The sequence below is a fragment of the Lagopus muta genome, chromosome 7, assembly GCF_023343835.1.
Source record: "Lagopus muta isolate bLagMut1 chromosome 7, bLagMut1 primary, whole genome shotgun sequence".
Lineage (NCBI taxonomy): Eukaryota > Metazoa > Chordata > Aves > Galliformes > Phasianidae > Lagopus > Lagopus muta.
This window is the reverse complement of record NC_064439.1, coordinates 15,901,921-15,916,462: the sequence shown is the minus strand read 5'-3', so window position 1 is coordinate 15,916,462 and position 14,542 is coordinate 15,901,921. Positions and strand designations below refer to the sequence as shown.

At 41.8% G+C, this 14,542-nt stretch overlaps 2 protein-coding genes across 3 annotated transcripts in view; both read left to right on the top strand.

Annotated features, from left to right (window-relative positions):
* The first annotated feature begins 1,993 nt into the window (after positions 1 to 1,993).
* Positions 1,994 to 14,542, top strand: part of LOC125695870 (uncharacterized) — a 48,483-nt gene continuing 35,934 nt past the window's right edge. Inside the window, exons 1-2 of one of the 2 annotated variants that reach the window (XM_048950901.1) lie at positions 2,007 to 2,044; positions 2,323 to 2,438. The gene's annotated coding sequence lies outside the window, so the exon portion shown is untranslated. Of the gene's footprint in view, positions 2,045 to 2,322; positions 2,439 to 14,542 lie in introns of both variants that reach the window. The other variant, XM_048950900.1, reaches the window with a different exon arrangement.
* On the top strand, positions 3,514 to 14,290 carry LOC125695869 (uncharacterized). Its single transcript, XM_048950898.1, has 7 exons — positions 3,514 to 3,555; positions 3,968 to 4,031; positions 4,939 to 5,092; positions 5,940 to 6,100; positions 7,237 to 7,440; positions 7,877 to 8,058; positions 8,306 to 14,290. Exons 1-7 carry the CDS (start codon positions 3,514 to 3,516, stop codon positions 13,862 to 13,864), a joined length of 6,366 nt encoding a protein of 2,121 aa, XP_048806855.1. The 3' UTR covers positions 13,865 to 14,290.

Here is a 14,542-nt window from a genome sequence, read left to right as displayed (position 1 = left end):
TGTTTTAGATGTTGAGCATCAAGACCTTCTGTTTATCTATCAAAGTGGAGGGTTGTTAGTCAGGGTAGTATGGTTAGGTCATCGTTGGGCTTACTCCTACTGATCTCTTCTTAAAAAGTTCTGTGAGGGAGATGGGCACTTGGGTTCTCTCTTGAGGAGACTTGAGAGAATTTTTGGAGGAGTTTCTCCTTAAGTGTACCCAATCAGCATCCTCTACCTATTTGCCTACAGTTTCTCTTTGTATGAGGCATGAAACACACCCATGTTGCCTTCCACTTGGGTGCAGGCAGGTCCAGAGGAAAAAAAAGGTAACACAGAGGCACCATCAGCCATCTTAGTTTGGTATGTAGAGTCAGTGAGGGAATTACGCAGTGTTCTAGAAGCATGGTATATTGCTATCCCCCTTTACTAATTTTTTTTTTTTTTAATTATTCCCAACACAGCAGAAAATTCCAAATATTGCCAGCACTGCGTAAATTCTGTTGATAGGTCACCAATGACTCTCTGGGAGAAAGCAAAGGTAAATTAATACATTTAGGAGCAGTGCCATTTTTGCACAGCACATCACATTTTGGCATTGCTTGCTGAAAAGGTCTGTGGATTTGTGAGGAAAACTATGGCTAAAGAAAGGGAAAAACTACTATTTAATGAGTAGATCCAGTTGAACATTCTGGTGGTGGACACTCTCCTAGCCGGTTTACAGACTTTAACCCAGAATCCAGAAGCTGCAGGTGACTGTAGCTCACCAGCAGACTAAGGAGACTGAATCAGAAGTCTGAACAATAATAAATGCACAGATTATGGAGTGAAAGGCAGTCCTACCTACAAGAGATGATGGCAGCTCTGGGTGGCACTGATAGCCTTACGTTTTGCATATCTTCCTTCAGTCTGCAGATGGATTCTTAAGGGCAAGGGCTGAACTGAGGGTAATTAACAGGACCTTGGAGCCAGGAAGAAAACCAGTTTTTCCTGAACAGTTTTTGAGGACTCAGTCTACAGTTTGTTAACCTGGAGCAGTAGATTTCATTTGATGCATGAAACTGATGTTAAGGACCAATTTTTTTTGGTCTAGTAGGCCTATTTCTATTAATACAACACGGTGAACTTCAGTGGTATTTGGCTTCTGTATTCCACCTTCAGGGAAACTAATATGAACCCCCTTATTCCCCTTCTTACCACACACATTTTAGGAAAATTAGGCAAATTCCTCCCTATTATGATTTTGTGTCTTCTCTACTGCCTCTTAATCGTCATGAAAATAGTTGCTTTTGTCCATGGTTGAACTGCCAGCAGTGATACTTCCCCCTACAATTAGAATGAATGGGGAAGCTCTTTGCTGTTTCAGGCCCTCAACCTGATCTCAGCAAAATCAGGCTGACATATTTTACTCTCACATCCTTTACCTCCTGTTTGTAAGTATATTCTTGCAGGTCAGCAGTGCTCATACAACAGACTGATAACCGTTCATCAGTCTTCTGCTTTGGATCAGTGACATTAACAGCACTTCCCTATCAGTATCTGAGTAGTGCACAAACTGGTTTAATTTGCATTGAAATTCATAGTTGTGCAGGATTCATTTCAGTACTCCTTCCAATACTGAACCAATACCTCAACACATGGCTCGGCATTTCTTACTTTCAGAACTAACAGTGAAAATGTCAGGATTGCTTTTTAGACACGTGCAAAATACAGGGAGACTCAACTTATCTTTGGAGTAGCCACCTTGTGAATCAGCCTAGAGATGATGATGTGGGCAGAGCCTGTGGGTTAACTGACTTGAAGAAATGGCATAAGTAACCCCAGTAATGCCAGAATACAGGAAAGCATTTTACAGCTATGAAAGTGAGCGGATTTGGGGCTTTTCAGAGCAGGTTTCAGAGCTATTTAGTGACAGTATACGTTGTTTTCTTTTACTCAGGACAGTGATTTCTTCTTTCTTTTTTGGAAAGAGGTTTGTTCCACAGCCAGGGAAGGCACTAACATCAGGGAAGATGCTGACATGTGGACTCTCCTGGCTCCTCAAAGACTGTGCTTCCATTGGCAAGTAGGAGAAGGAGAAAGATGAGTTTGGGTAGTTGGGATGAAACCAGCTGGGGAAGAGTTAAAAAGGCATCTAGCAGAGGCTGGGGGATGTGATGCCTTCAGAGTTTGCTTCTGGATGTTGATAAGAGTGGGAGCTAGATAAGACAGATTGTATTTTTGTACTGATGTAACACTTGATTGCATTTACTGCCTTCAAGGAGGGAATGTTGAACTTTAGTCATGGAGAGAGCTGCTGACTAATCATAATGTAATGACTCATTTGCTTTTTTCTTCTAAAAGGCGTTCACGTTTTTGCCACATTCTAGCTTGGATTTGAATAAGAAACCTCCCAGAATGCTATATAAAGGACTTCCAAAGACTCAGTCTGTTAGTAACCCCTACTGGAATCACATAAGGTAAGAGTTATGAATCTCATTGGATAGTTTTGTAACTGTCATACTTAGGTGAAATTCCTTCTTTTTCTATGAAATGCTATTTAGATATAACTTAAAACCAGTGCTTTCTAGTATCTTTGTGGTAAGAGTGTCTGTGCTGGGCTTTGTTTGTATGTGTGCTGGGCTGTGTTTGCCAACTTTAGGTTGGCTGTGAAATTTAAATAGGGATATAATATAAATACAATGTGTGAGTAATACGGAAATCGATATAATGGAAGTAGAAATGAAAAGGAAGTTTAGCCACAATTAAATAAACTATGAAATGGAAATAAATAGAAACTGAAATTCAAAATATAAATTAATGAAGAGATTTATAGAAACAGAAACTAACACCCAAGACTGGGGTGTAGAGAATGGTCCCAAGACAGTAGTATGTTTAGATCTCATTATGATCATAATTACTAATGACTATTTGGAAGGGATTTCCAGTATTATAAGCATTTGTCATTTGGAAATAAATAAAAGATTTCTTTTGTATGGGATGTAAAAATTATTGTGATTGTTAAAATAGAATTTAATCCTGGAAAGCCAGATCTTATATTTGCTTATTTGCCCTCTACCTTTATCTCCCTTAATAGCACTGTGTAATAAAGTTTTTACACTATGAATCAGTACAGTGGTTTTAATTTCTCAAGGCAGGCATTCTTTGGATTGAACTCATTTTTGTCTCCCAGTTTAATTCTAGAATTAAACAAACAAACAAAACAAACAAACAAAATCTTTGAAATCTATTCTGAGAAATTTCGTTTGATACAATGTTTTTCCTTACCATTATGTTGTTGAAAAATGTCACGGTTTTGTTTCAAATTTCTCCTCAACAAAAGCTTTCTCCTTGAAGCTGCAGGTGGGATGCAAGGCAAGCGATTCCAGGGGCTGTAGTGGTGCTATTTGGAGATTGCTCACTGTCAGGAATACAGAGATCTCTTTGCTAGCTGTTGGTAGCCTTGAGCAGAGTCTGTGGGAGTTCTCTTATGGAACTTCACCAGCGGAAGGCAATTCAGAGAAAAGCCAGGCAGCCATGGGATCCAGCAAAGCAATGCCCAGAATAGGATTTTCTCTCCAAGCGCTTTTTCAGAGTGTGGATGAAGCAACTTTTGTTCCTTCCCTTATTTGATTGTTTGTTGACTGCTTAGCTGGTCTGATTTTAACTGGTAACATGCAGAGCCTGCTTGGTAACTGTGTTTTACGCTGAAGAGCAGACGAGGTGGTGATGGGTGTATCTGAGGCTAAACAGCAAAAAGAGTGTCTGTGGATTAGGGAGTCCGTGGAATTAGTTAGGGACTTTCCTCTAAATGTAGAGCGAATGAGAAATACCCCTCAGGTTGGCCACCTTTCTCATTGCAGCCAAAAATAAGTCATTCAGAATAAGCCAACCTTTGAGCAAATATGTGTACTTACGTGAAGATCATCTTTTAAACTAATATTTATCTTACGGTTAATGTAAAGTTGTTTGATCTGAGTTTTGTTTCTAACTGCGTTGTGCTGCCCAGGTGATGAAGATGGAGACAGGAGATGAAATTGCTATTGTGGGAATAGCATGCAACTTTCCCGGAGGTAAGTTTTGAGTAAATAGAAAGCAGGATGCTGACTGAATATTGAAAAGCACAGTCACTTGTTAGCACTGATGTGGAGTAAAATAGCATGTTTCCCCCTTAATTTTGCAGAGTTCATGGCTTTGCTACTTGTAGGATCTTTCTGAATGATCTCATTATGGTGAAAATGAGTTTGTTTGAATTGGCCCACTGAGAGCGAGAGCTGCAGTGTTCGCTGTGGGCAGGGCTTTGAGCTGCATGCATGAAACTCATGCAGACAAACCAAACGTGTCAGGGATGATTTGGGGTTATTGCACGTGCACTGGCCAGATGATCATGCGCAGGTGTAGGACTGTGCATCCATAGGGACATTTGTATTGTTAGGTTAGATGGATGGAGACATTTAGGTAGCTGGCTGGTGGACTGAGCATGGGTGTTTAGCCTCAGGTGAGATTGCTGTCGTCCAGTAACTATTCCTGACAGTTCTGGTGCCCGATGTCCCACATCAGCTAGAGCTGAGCTGGTCAGTACTTGGTCATGTAACAGGTTAGCACTGCTTCCAGAGGGAGCGTGGATGAGGACATACGAGTAGTGGAGAAAGCTGAAGCTGGGAGGAGATGGAATGTGTGTTGGAACATTGATGCCATGTTATTTTGCTATCTGCCATATTATTTTTCTTAAACAATCTTCAGAGTTCTCAAGGAATTAATTTGGTGGGTTAACTTGCTTTTAAGCATGTAGTGAAAAGATGAGTCATTCCTTCCCATATTTGTGTCACCAAAACATGATGGTTTGTTTGTCTGTAGCAATTACATTTCAGCTACCTGGATTTATATGTGGGAGTTTCAGGTAACAGAATGTGTTTTTCTGAATGAGCATGACAAAAGGGAATGCATAATGTAATCTTCTTTGCCATATTTGTACAATAGGTGAAGGAATTGAGAATTTCTGGAAAGTGCTGGAGGAAGGCAAGAACTGCACAGTAGAAATCCCCCCAGAGAGATTTAATACCGAAGAGTGGTACGATCCAGACAGTAACAAGCCAGGAAAAATGTATACAACACGAGCTGCTCTTCTCACTGAGTGAGTGTTACTGTGCTGTGCCACAGATTTTTTTCTGTATCTAGTCTGATGTGTCCAGCCTTTCAGAGAGGGCAAGCTGCAGGGAGATATTATGAATTGGACGTAGAAACAGTTTTCTTTCATCTCACACAATGAACTTGTAGTTTTCAAATTGCAGGAATTCCTGTATCATGACAGTTATGAGCACATTTCTTTGCAGGCCACGATCTTTGAATGCATAATGCAACTTCACGATCATTCTTGTCATGTGTTGGGATGCAACCAGTCGTGCAATGGATGTGTACTTTTTGAGTACGCACATGCACCTGCGTTAGATATGAAGGTGTGTATTTCAGATCTGAGGTGGGCTACAGCCTGCCAAAGGATCTGTAAAGCCCAGTTATGGCCTGTGGAAGAATGCGGCAGAGTATGGACTCAGAGTACAGTCTGCCTTAGGAGCCTTGCCCAGTTTCAGTTTGAAGGTTGACCTAATCCTGTGCTTCCTGGGGCATGTAGCACTAATTAAAATAAAGCTGTGAGAGTTTTATTACAAAGTAAGAAAATTTGCGTTTGCTAAATGGACAAGAAAGGGATCTTATGCTCTTGATTTGCTTGTGAAGGTGTACTGTTCTTATGACCAGTATCATAAGAATCCAGAACTGGATCATGATCAGTCCTGTTTTTCCCTGGGCTTGTACTGTCATGTATTAATAAATAAATAAATAAATATTTTTTTCTCCCTTTTGACTCAAGTCAGTCGTTCATCATGCTAGGGAATTATGTGTATATAAATATCGGGTAATAATCTGGCTAGATTTAAATGAGTATTTTATTCATACTGTGCTTCTTTTTGTTCTGTTTATTTTAGATTTAACACTTTTGACAACCACCTGTTTGGAATTAATAATGTGGAAGCTGAAAGCATGGATCCACAGCAGAAATTACTTTTAGAATGTACATATAAAGCACTGGAGGATGCAGGAGTCCCTGTAGAAGCCATCAGTGGCACCAAAACAGGTGTTTTTGTTGGTAAGGCATAATTTCATGATGAAGAACGTCCCTTTTACCCTCATAAAAATGAAACACCCCTTTCTAAACTGCATATGTAACCTTAAGGCTACTGTATTGTGACACTACTGGAAAATTTTGGTGAAGATAGACTGTTAGGTCACTCTAGAAATTTATTATATAATTAACACATCTACTTTTAGATGTTCCCGTTAATATCTTGATGCACTGGTGTTGACAGAAAACAGTTAAAGTCTTCACCTTGCCAAACCCCCAAACCTTTTCCAAGACTGATACTCTCAATCCAGTCTGACACCTTTGTATTTAGCACTGTGGTTAACCACTTAACAGTGGTTAAGGTGTTTTTGAGGTTAAGATCATCTTGTAGTTAGTAGTATGTTACTGTGGTGCACTTGTCCAACTGTTGATTGTCCCAAGAAGCGAATCTGTTTTTGGTTGTTGTAGTATGTGTCTATTTCCAGAGCTGTCCAGGATAGTTAGACTGATGAAGGATAGGGATGAGCTATTTATGTTGCTCTCTGGTCTGGAATATGCTCTCGTTACACTGAGGGAATTATTCCTTCCTCTCTATAGAGATGTACTGCATTTTCCACACATGCCTTTGGACTTGGGATCCTCCTATAGTGCAGGCATCTGTGTTCCCAGGGAGGCGGTTCAAATGCTGCCCCAGACACAGGTCCTGTTCTTTTCTACTTCTTTCTTGACTTCCTGGATCACAGTGAGCAAACTAAAGATACATGAAGAACACTTCATATAGCTTTCACTGTGATATTTAACTTGGAGCATTTGAGGAAATGAAGGTAATGCTCTGTAAGTTTCTGTTCCATTCCATCTGTCCTCACTCCAACTTGTTTGTATCTGTTATCATAGATAAGACAAACCAACTACTCTTAAATTGAGATTCAGGGGTCTAAACAGGCTATGTATACCTTAATTGTGTCATACAATGACCTAAACCAGCAGGACAAGCCTGTAATTCACGGTCTTCTGACTTGAGTAGAAAAAGCTTTACCATAGAAGTTGTGTTGCTAAGTAGGTTAATGGTGAAACAGAAAAACATACACATGGTGTCAAGTTCAGTGCTATACATCCCTTTTCTTCACTCAGGGTAACATGACGTATTTGTATTGTTACAGGCCTTATGAATCGAGACTTTGAAATCATAAGAAACAAATCAGTAAGTGAAATAAATCATTACACTGGTACAGGAGCAGCAATGAGCATAGCTGCTAATAGGGTCTCCTTCACATTTAATCTGACTGGACCATCGCTGACAATTGACACTGCTTGTTCATCATTTCTTTTTGCCCTGCATTACGCCTTGCGAGCAATGAAATCAGGTAATGGGACTGAAGAGATGGTAGGCAAAGAAATTAGAATTAATGCTGTATGAAATTGCTGAGATATAAATATTTCATATTTTTATTCTTCCTGAGATGTGATTAATACCTTCATGTTCACCAGTAGGTGCTTTAATGGATTCCAGTGCCTCAGAAATATGCACTGTACCTGCAGAAGCAGTAATCTTTTACTGTGAGGAATTCTGTTACTTTCTCTAACATAGCCTGATGTAATTTTAGATAATTGTATTGGGTACTTTTTCAACAACCAATCACAATGACAGATTCCAATCTTAACAAAATATCACAACTAACTTTTAGTATCAGTGAAGTCTTTCTGTAATATCTGTCTTTTCAATCAACTAAGTTACAGTTAATGTGTTTCTTTCTGTGACCTTGAACATCTCAACTGGAATATGTTTCTGTTTTACTCCAGGAGATTGTGAGGCAGCTATTTGTGGTGGTGTGAACAGCATAATAGATCCCCTCACCTTTGTGTCTCTCAGTAAAGCAAAAATGATCTCTCCAGATGGAATGAGTAAACCCTTTTCCAAAAAGGCAGATGGCTATGGAAGGGGAGAAGGCTGTGGTGTTGTTTTCCTCAAACCACTGAAAAAGGTAAGATTGTTTGTGAAGAAGCCTAAAATAAGCCTGGCTTCTTACCTGAATTTTGTGTATCCATTTCTTGTAGTTACTGTAGCAAAAAGCATTTCTAATATAAGCTTATTATTAGCATTAGGAAAACATTTATGCTTTTCTTCTAGCGTGGGAAAGATCACAAATGTAAGCTTACTGATGGTTCTTTTCCTCGCAAATAGATAAAGCATGAGATGATTAAAGATGATTTTCTCTTTCTATGAAACAGGCAATGGAAGACCACAGCAAAATCTGGGGTGTTATAAACATCAGTGCAGTCAATCAGAACGGTAGGTCTATAACGCCGATCACAAGGCCGTCTCAAATAGAGCAGGAGAAGTTGCTGCGCAGCATTTATGAAGGTCATGTGGATCCCTCAGTTGTGCAGTATATTGAAGCTCATGGGACGGGAACTGCTGCTGGAGACCCCACGGAAGCTGAAAGCCTTGGCAATGTCATCTGTAAAAACAGACCTTCACAAGTTCCTGCTCTGAAAATTGGTTCGGTGAAAGGAAATATTGGCCACACTGAATCAGCTGCTGGAGCAGCAGGTTTGATCAAAGTGCTTCTGATGATGTATCATGGGAAGATTGTTCCATCTTTGCATTACTCAAAGGAGATGAGCAGCATCGATACAGAGAAGTTAAACCTTGCCATTCCCACCGCGGTGGAGCCCTGGGAAGATTCCGGTGAGTACGGAAGAGTAGCTGGCATCAACTGCTTTGGATTTGGAGGAACCAATGCCCATGTTGTAGTCAGGCAGGTTAAGCAGCCAGAGCCTCTTCCTGCCTTTAAGAGGCCGCTGGAATTAGTCCTGCTGTCCGCAGCATCAGCTAAGTCCCTTCAGATGACAATGGCAGACACAGCTGCGCATCTGAGTACAAGAAACTGCGTAACTCTGCCAAGCCTGGCCTATACATCTGCCTGCAGAAGAAGCCATGCCAACTACAGGTACCGAAAAGCATTTGTGGCAAACTCTCTCCGACACTTGCAGCAAGAAGTTACGTCGGCAGCAAGCACTGACTTTGCCACGTCAAAGGTGGAGCCTCAGCTGGTGTTTGTGTTCTGTGGCAACGGCGTAACACTGAAGGAGTTCAGTGAGGCACTGCTGAGCTCAGAGCCGGTGTTCAGAGACAAGTGTAAGGAAGTAGAAGCGCTCTTTCGGAAACACGCTCCCGTCAGCCTTCTGCCAGCAAGAGGTCGCAGCTCAAAGGAGTTGCTGAATCCAGAACTCTCCCAGCCCATGCTCTTTGCCCTGCAGGTTGCCTTAGCTTCTCTTCTAAAGTACTGGGGCATTAAGCCAGTGGCTGCAGTTGGCCATTCCGTGGGGGAAGTTGCCGCAGCACATTTTGCAGGGTACCTTTCCCTGGCAGATGCGGTCAAAGTGATATATCACCGGAGCAGGCTGCAGGCCAAGACTGCCAGGGGTAGAATGCTGGTGGTTGGAAACATCCCCGTTCAAGAGATTGCTGAACATCTGCATCGCTACTCGGGAAAGGTGTGCATTGCAGCTTTCAACAGCCCAGTTTCCTGCACCTTGTCTGGAAATCCAGATGATGTGGACTTGGTCCAGAAAGATTTAGCAGAAGCTTTCAGCCACAGAAACATCTTTCTTCATGTCTTGAATGTCCCAGCTGCCTACCACAGCCCTAGCATGGATGTGATACTTGGGGAGTTGGAGCAGAGCATAGAGCCTTTAGAAGAACAGAAGGGTGATGTTGAAGTAATTTCAACTCTGACTGGGGCAGCTGCTTCTGCAAATGACTTCAGTCGTGGCAAATTCTGGGCCCAGCATACTCGTGAGCCAGTTGCTTTCACTCAAGCCATAGCGACTGCAGCTAGAGACAGGGAAAATGTAGTGTTTGTTGAAATAAGTCCTCATAGAGTGTTGCAGAGAAATATAAAAGAGACTCTAGGGAAAGTCACCAAGGTTTTCCCTTCTCTGCAGTCTGATGCAGAGTATCAGGCACTCTTTAGTTTGGTTGGAAATCTGTTTGAATTGGGCTATAATCCCAACTGGCACCGCTTTTATGATGGATATCAAAGCATTCCAGTGACCATTCCACGATATCAATTTGATCGTAAAAGAGCTGTGGCTTCTCTGGATACCCGCCAACATGCAAACCAAAGAGACGTTGGCTCTGGTCATCCTTTGATTTATGTCATCAACAGTGACAACACGCAGTTTGGCTGCCTGCTCTCCCAGGACACCACATCCTACTTATATGAGCACAAGAACAACGGTGTGGCTTTAGTTCCTGGTGCTTTTTATGTGGAGCTTGGTCTGGCCTGTGTGATGAGCAGCTCAGGACCTAAAATGCCTCTGAGTGCTTGCCAGATGAGCGTCAGTTTTTCAGCGCCCTGCGTTCTCACACAGAGTTCCCAAGTCTTGAATATCAATCTGAGTCCACAAAATGCAGCGACAGCCTTTGAGATACTCTCCTCCTCCAACGCAGTTTACGCTTCAGGCCAAGTTAGAAAGGTGCCTGAGGCTGTTGTGGAAGAAAGCACCATCTCCTTCCAAGAGGTCTATCACAGATGCACGTCAGTGATTAGCACAGAGAAGGTCTATGAAGCACTGTCTCAGATTGGCTTTCAGTATGGCTCCGTATTCAGGCAGCTCAGGGATGTGCATTATTGCCAGGAACTAAAGGAAGCTATAACAAGCATCAAGGTGAACAAGGAGACTCTCAGAGAGATGTACAGCTACTGTATCCACCCAGTGCTGCTGGACTGTTTTATGCAGATGACTGCTGTCATGATCTCGAGCACGCAGCAGTCCAGAGCAGGCTTTCCTTCAGGGATAGGCAGCCTGGTGGTGCTGCGACCTCTGGAGGAAGAAATGATGATATATATGAGAACAAGCAAATCCATTGGGAACTGCTTTGAGGTCTGTGGATGCTTCATGGACAAACACGGGTCCGTTTTGGCTGAACTCAAGCGTGTTGCCATCACTTTCATGAAACCAGCGTCTTCCAGAGACAGTGAGTTCATGTTTGAAAACAAGTGGTCAGAAGTTTCTCCGTCAAAGATGATTGGTCATGTAGAAGCAGTGCCTAGAGTCCTAGTGTTTGCTGACAAATTTGGGATAGCTGAGCAGCTCAGAAAATATTTGCATCCCGATTCCAGATATGTTATGTATGAGGACTGGGAATCCCTCTTGGAAGTCCACGCAGGGAATAAGATGAAAGCAGAGGTTGAGGATTACGATGAAGTTCTCTTCCTGTGGGGAATTCAAAAGGTGAATGAAGAGCTCCCAAGTAAGGTGGTCGACCAGCTCTCCAAGTGTTGTGAAGCCTATCGCCAAGTTATCGTGGCGTTAAGAGAGAAAAGGTCTCCCTGTTCAATCCGAGTGATCAGCTACAGAACAACAGAAAGAAATGTAGACCACGTTAACTGTGGGTTTGCATTGCATGGCATGACCAGAACTTGTGTTGTTGAAGTTCCAGAAATCACGTTTCAGATAATTGACCTCAGCTCTTCCAGCTCCCTGGACATCTCAACATTATCAGATGTCCTTGTCAAATACAGAGGCAAGGATTATCCGGAAGTCTACATCAGCCAAGGAAGAATTTATGCATCTGAAATCAAACGCACTCCTTTTGTAGATGAAGATTACAGCCAGCATGTACGGTCTCTCCAGAATTCAGAAACATTCACTTTGTACACTGCTGATCCATACTCAGCAAAAGACTTGTCTGCTGAACTATCCACCAGCACTGCTACTCAGCTGGAAAATCAAAGTGTTGAGATTCAAGTGGATAAGATCTGTATCCACTCTGAAGATTATTTTCCCATTAGTGTTTCTAGTCGTAACTTTGGCAATGCACTCTACTGGAATTCCCAAGCAGCAGACAAACACAGACTTTTAGCTCTTGATTTCAGTGGCACAGTCATTGCAATAGGCACAGCTGTGAAGAAGGTTAAAGTGGGTGATCGCGTGGTTTCATGTTATCCGGCAGCTGCATCATCCAGAATTCAGGTCCCAGGAACTGTTTGTTTAAATGTAAAGAAATTTCCGTGCTTTCAGACCGTCCCTTGTGTGTCCTACTTCATCATTGCATGGGAGATCTTAAATCAGAGGTTACCCAAGGGGAAGCACGGCAGAACTTTGGGAATTATTTCTACAGAACCATCATCAGTGTTATGCCGTGTTCTTTCTGTGGCAGCAGAAGAGGTGGGCTGGAAAACAGTACTTGCAAGGCCCACTCCTGATATGTTGCAGCATATAAATGCATGCAATGCCCTTGTTGTTCTTCCTTCAGTAGGGAGACTGTCTCAGGAGGATTTGGCACACATGTACGGTCTGAAAGATGTGGTGATAGTATGTGGCCACCAGCAATCGGAATGTATTCAGAGCGTCAGTGGACTTGATCATGAACATATCAGCTTTCATATTCTCATCCTTAGCAGTATCTTCCAGAAGGCATCTCTAAAGGAACTGCAAAAGGCGGTGCGGGTGTGGATCGGTTCTTTAGATATGAAACGGTTTAGACATCTTCCAGGCTCTGTCTTCCAGCAAACTGAGAACTTTGAAAGGCCACAGTCTGTGGTGTGCTCTTTTACCTGCAAATCTGTCCCACTTGCTGTACTGCGAAAGCAGAAGGACATCCCTGTTCTTTCAGATATCCCATTGTATGGATCTGAGAAGAAGATATTTAAGCCGAAGGCTGTTTACGTAGTAGCAGGGGGGCTCACTGGCCTTGGCTTTGAAACTGTGAAATTCATTGCGGCGAATGGAGGAGGGTGTATTGCAATACTGTCCAGGAAAATTCCGAGCAAGGAGAAGCAAGAAGAGATGAGGGATTTGCAGATGAAGTATGAAGGCAGCAAAATAGTGTTTGTGCAGTGTGACATTACTTTGACCAGCGATGTTGAGGAAGCTTTCCAGATCATTGCAAAATTATTTGACGGGTGTCCAATCAAAGGTGTCTTTCAAAGTGCTGTTGTTTTACACGATGGTCGTCTTGAAGTTCTGAAGTTTGCTGACTTTCAGAAAGTGCTAAGCCCCAAAGTAGCCGGGACCCTAAATCTTCATTGGGCTACAAGAGGCCAACAGCTTGACTACTTTGTGTGCTACTCCTCCGTTACTTCCTTTCTAGGAAACTCCACGCAGGCAAACTACGCAGCTGCAAACTCTTTCCTGGACGTCTTCTGCCTCTACAGGAGGAACTGTGGTCTTTCGGGCCAGTCCATCAACTGGGGTGCTTTGAACCTCGGCGTATTGCTCAATCAAAACCAGATTCAGAACATTCTGGGATCCAAGGGCATAGATATTCTGGAAGTGCATGAGATTCATGACTATCTCAAGAAGAGCTTACTTTCAAATAACCCTCAGCAAGCTGTTGTCAAATTAAATTTTTCAACTTTATTTAATCATGTTTTTACTCGGATTATTTCACTTAAAAATCGGTTTACATCACTCATGTCAGAAGAATTTGGAAGCAAGCTTGAAACCCCTGAGAAATCTCAAGTCCAGGATACTGCTTCAGTCAAGTCTGAAGACTATATTACCTCACTGATGGCTGACCTCACTGGGCTGAACCCAGATGAACTGGCCATGAATACTCCTCTTTCGTCATTGGGCATAGACTCTATGTTAGCCATGACAATTCAGAACCGCGTCTTTCAAGAAAGAAAGGTGGACATACCTCTTCTGAAACTACTTGATCCTCACACCACTCTGTCAAGTTTAGTAGTAGTTTTAGGAGAAACAACCAATGCAGATGGAACTGTAGAGAAAAAAATGTCTGCAGTTGCAAGTGGAGAACATGAGAGCTGGCTGTAGGAATCATTTCTTTCAATAACTGTGTAGCTTTCAAGATAAGTAGACCCCTTTGCAGGATCTCAGAATTGTTATGGCAAAGGCAAGTTTGAACGTGCACATATGCTGAATATAATCTGTGTTTTCCTAGAAAAACTCACACCAGTTTCTCCTGCCATTGCTCTAACCTTGTTACTTGTAGATAGTGGTATGATGTTATGCTTCCAATCTCTTTTACCTTCATTTTCAATATTTTAAACTGTAAATAGAATACAGAATTTCATTTGATGAGTTTGTATGTTAAAGTCACATTATGTATTTTTTTAACCATACTAAGGTCCTGATTGAAAAGAATGAGTTCACTGTTTTAAATGATGAATATCTGTGTAAAGCAATTCTGCATTATCCCAGTTGTTTTTCATTATTACTTTTTTTAGTGTACGGTAATTTTCTGATTCTTATTAAAGGTGTATAAATTGGACATCTTTTGAATGTCTTTTCTAGATGTTGTGTATTTAAGTGGTTTCTTTTCCAACAATTTAGAATTTGTATTTTGCTTATGCAAAAATGTTAAAAATGGTCAGTAAAACAACTCTATTTGTTAGCCTTCTTTTATGAAAGAGCATATAAATGGAAATAGTAACATTTTTTAAAAGAAAACTGAACATCACTTTCAGGGATAACAGATCAGTCCGCTGAAGC

Excerpts from the sequence above, each read along its gene's own strand:
- LOC125695869 (XM_048950898.1), top strand. The coding sequence starts at position 3,514 with ATGCCCAGAATAGGATTTTCTCTCCAAGCGCTTTTTCAGAGT. Across the intron at positions 5,093-5,939 it reads CGAGCTGCTCTTCTCACTGA|ATTTAACACTTTTGACAACC; the intron begins GTGAGTGTTACT and ends TGTTTATTTTAG. Across the intron at positions 6,101-7,236 it reads CAAAACAGGTGTTTTTGTTG|GCCTTATGAATCGAGACTTT; the intron begins GTAAGGCATAAT and ends GTATTGTTACAG.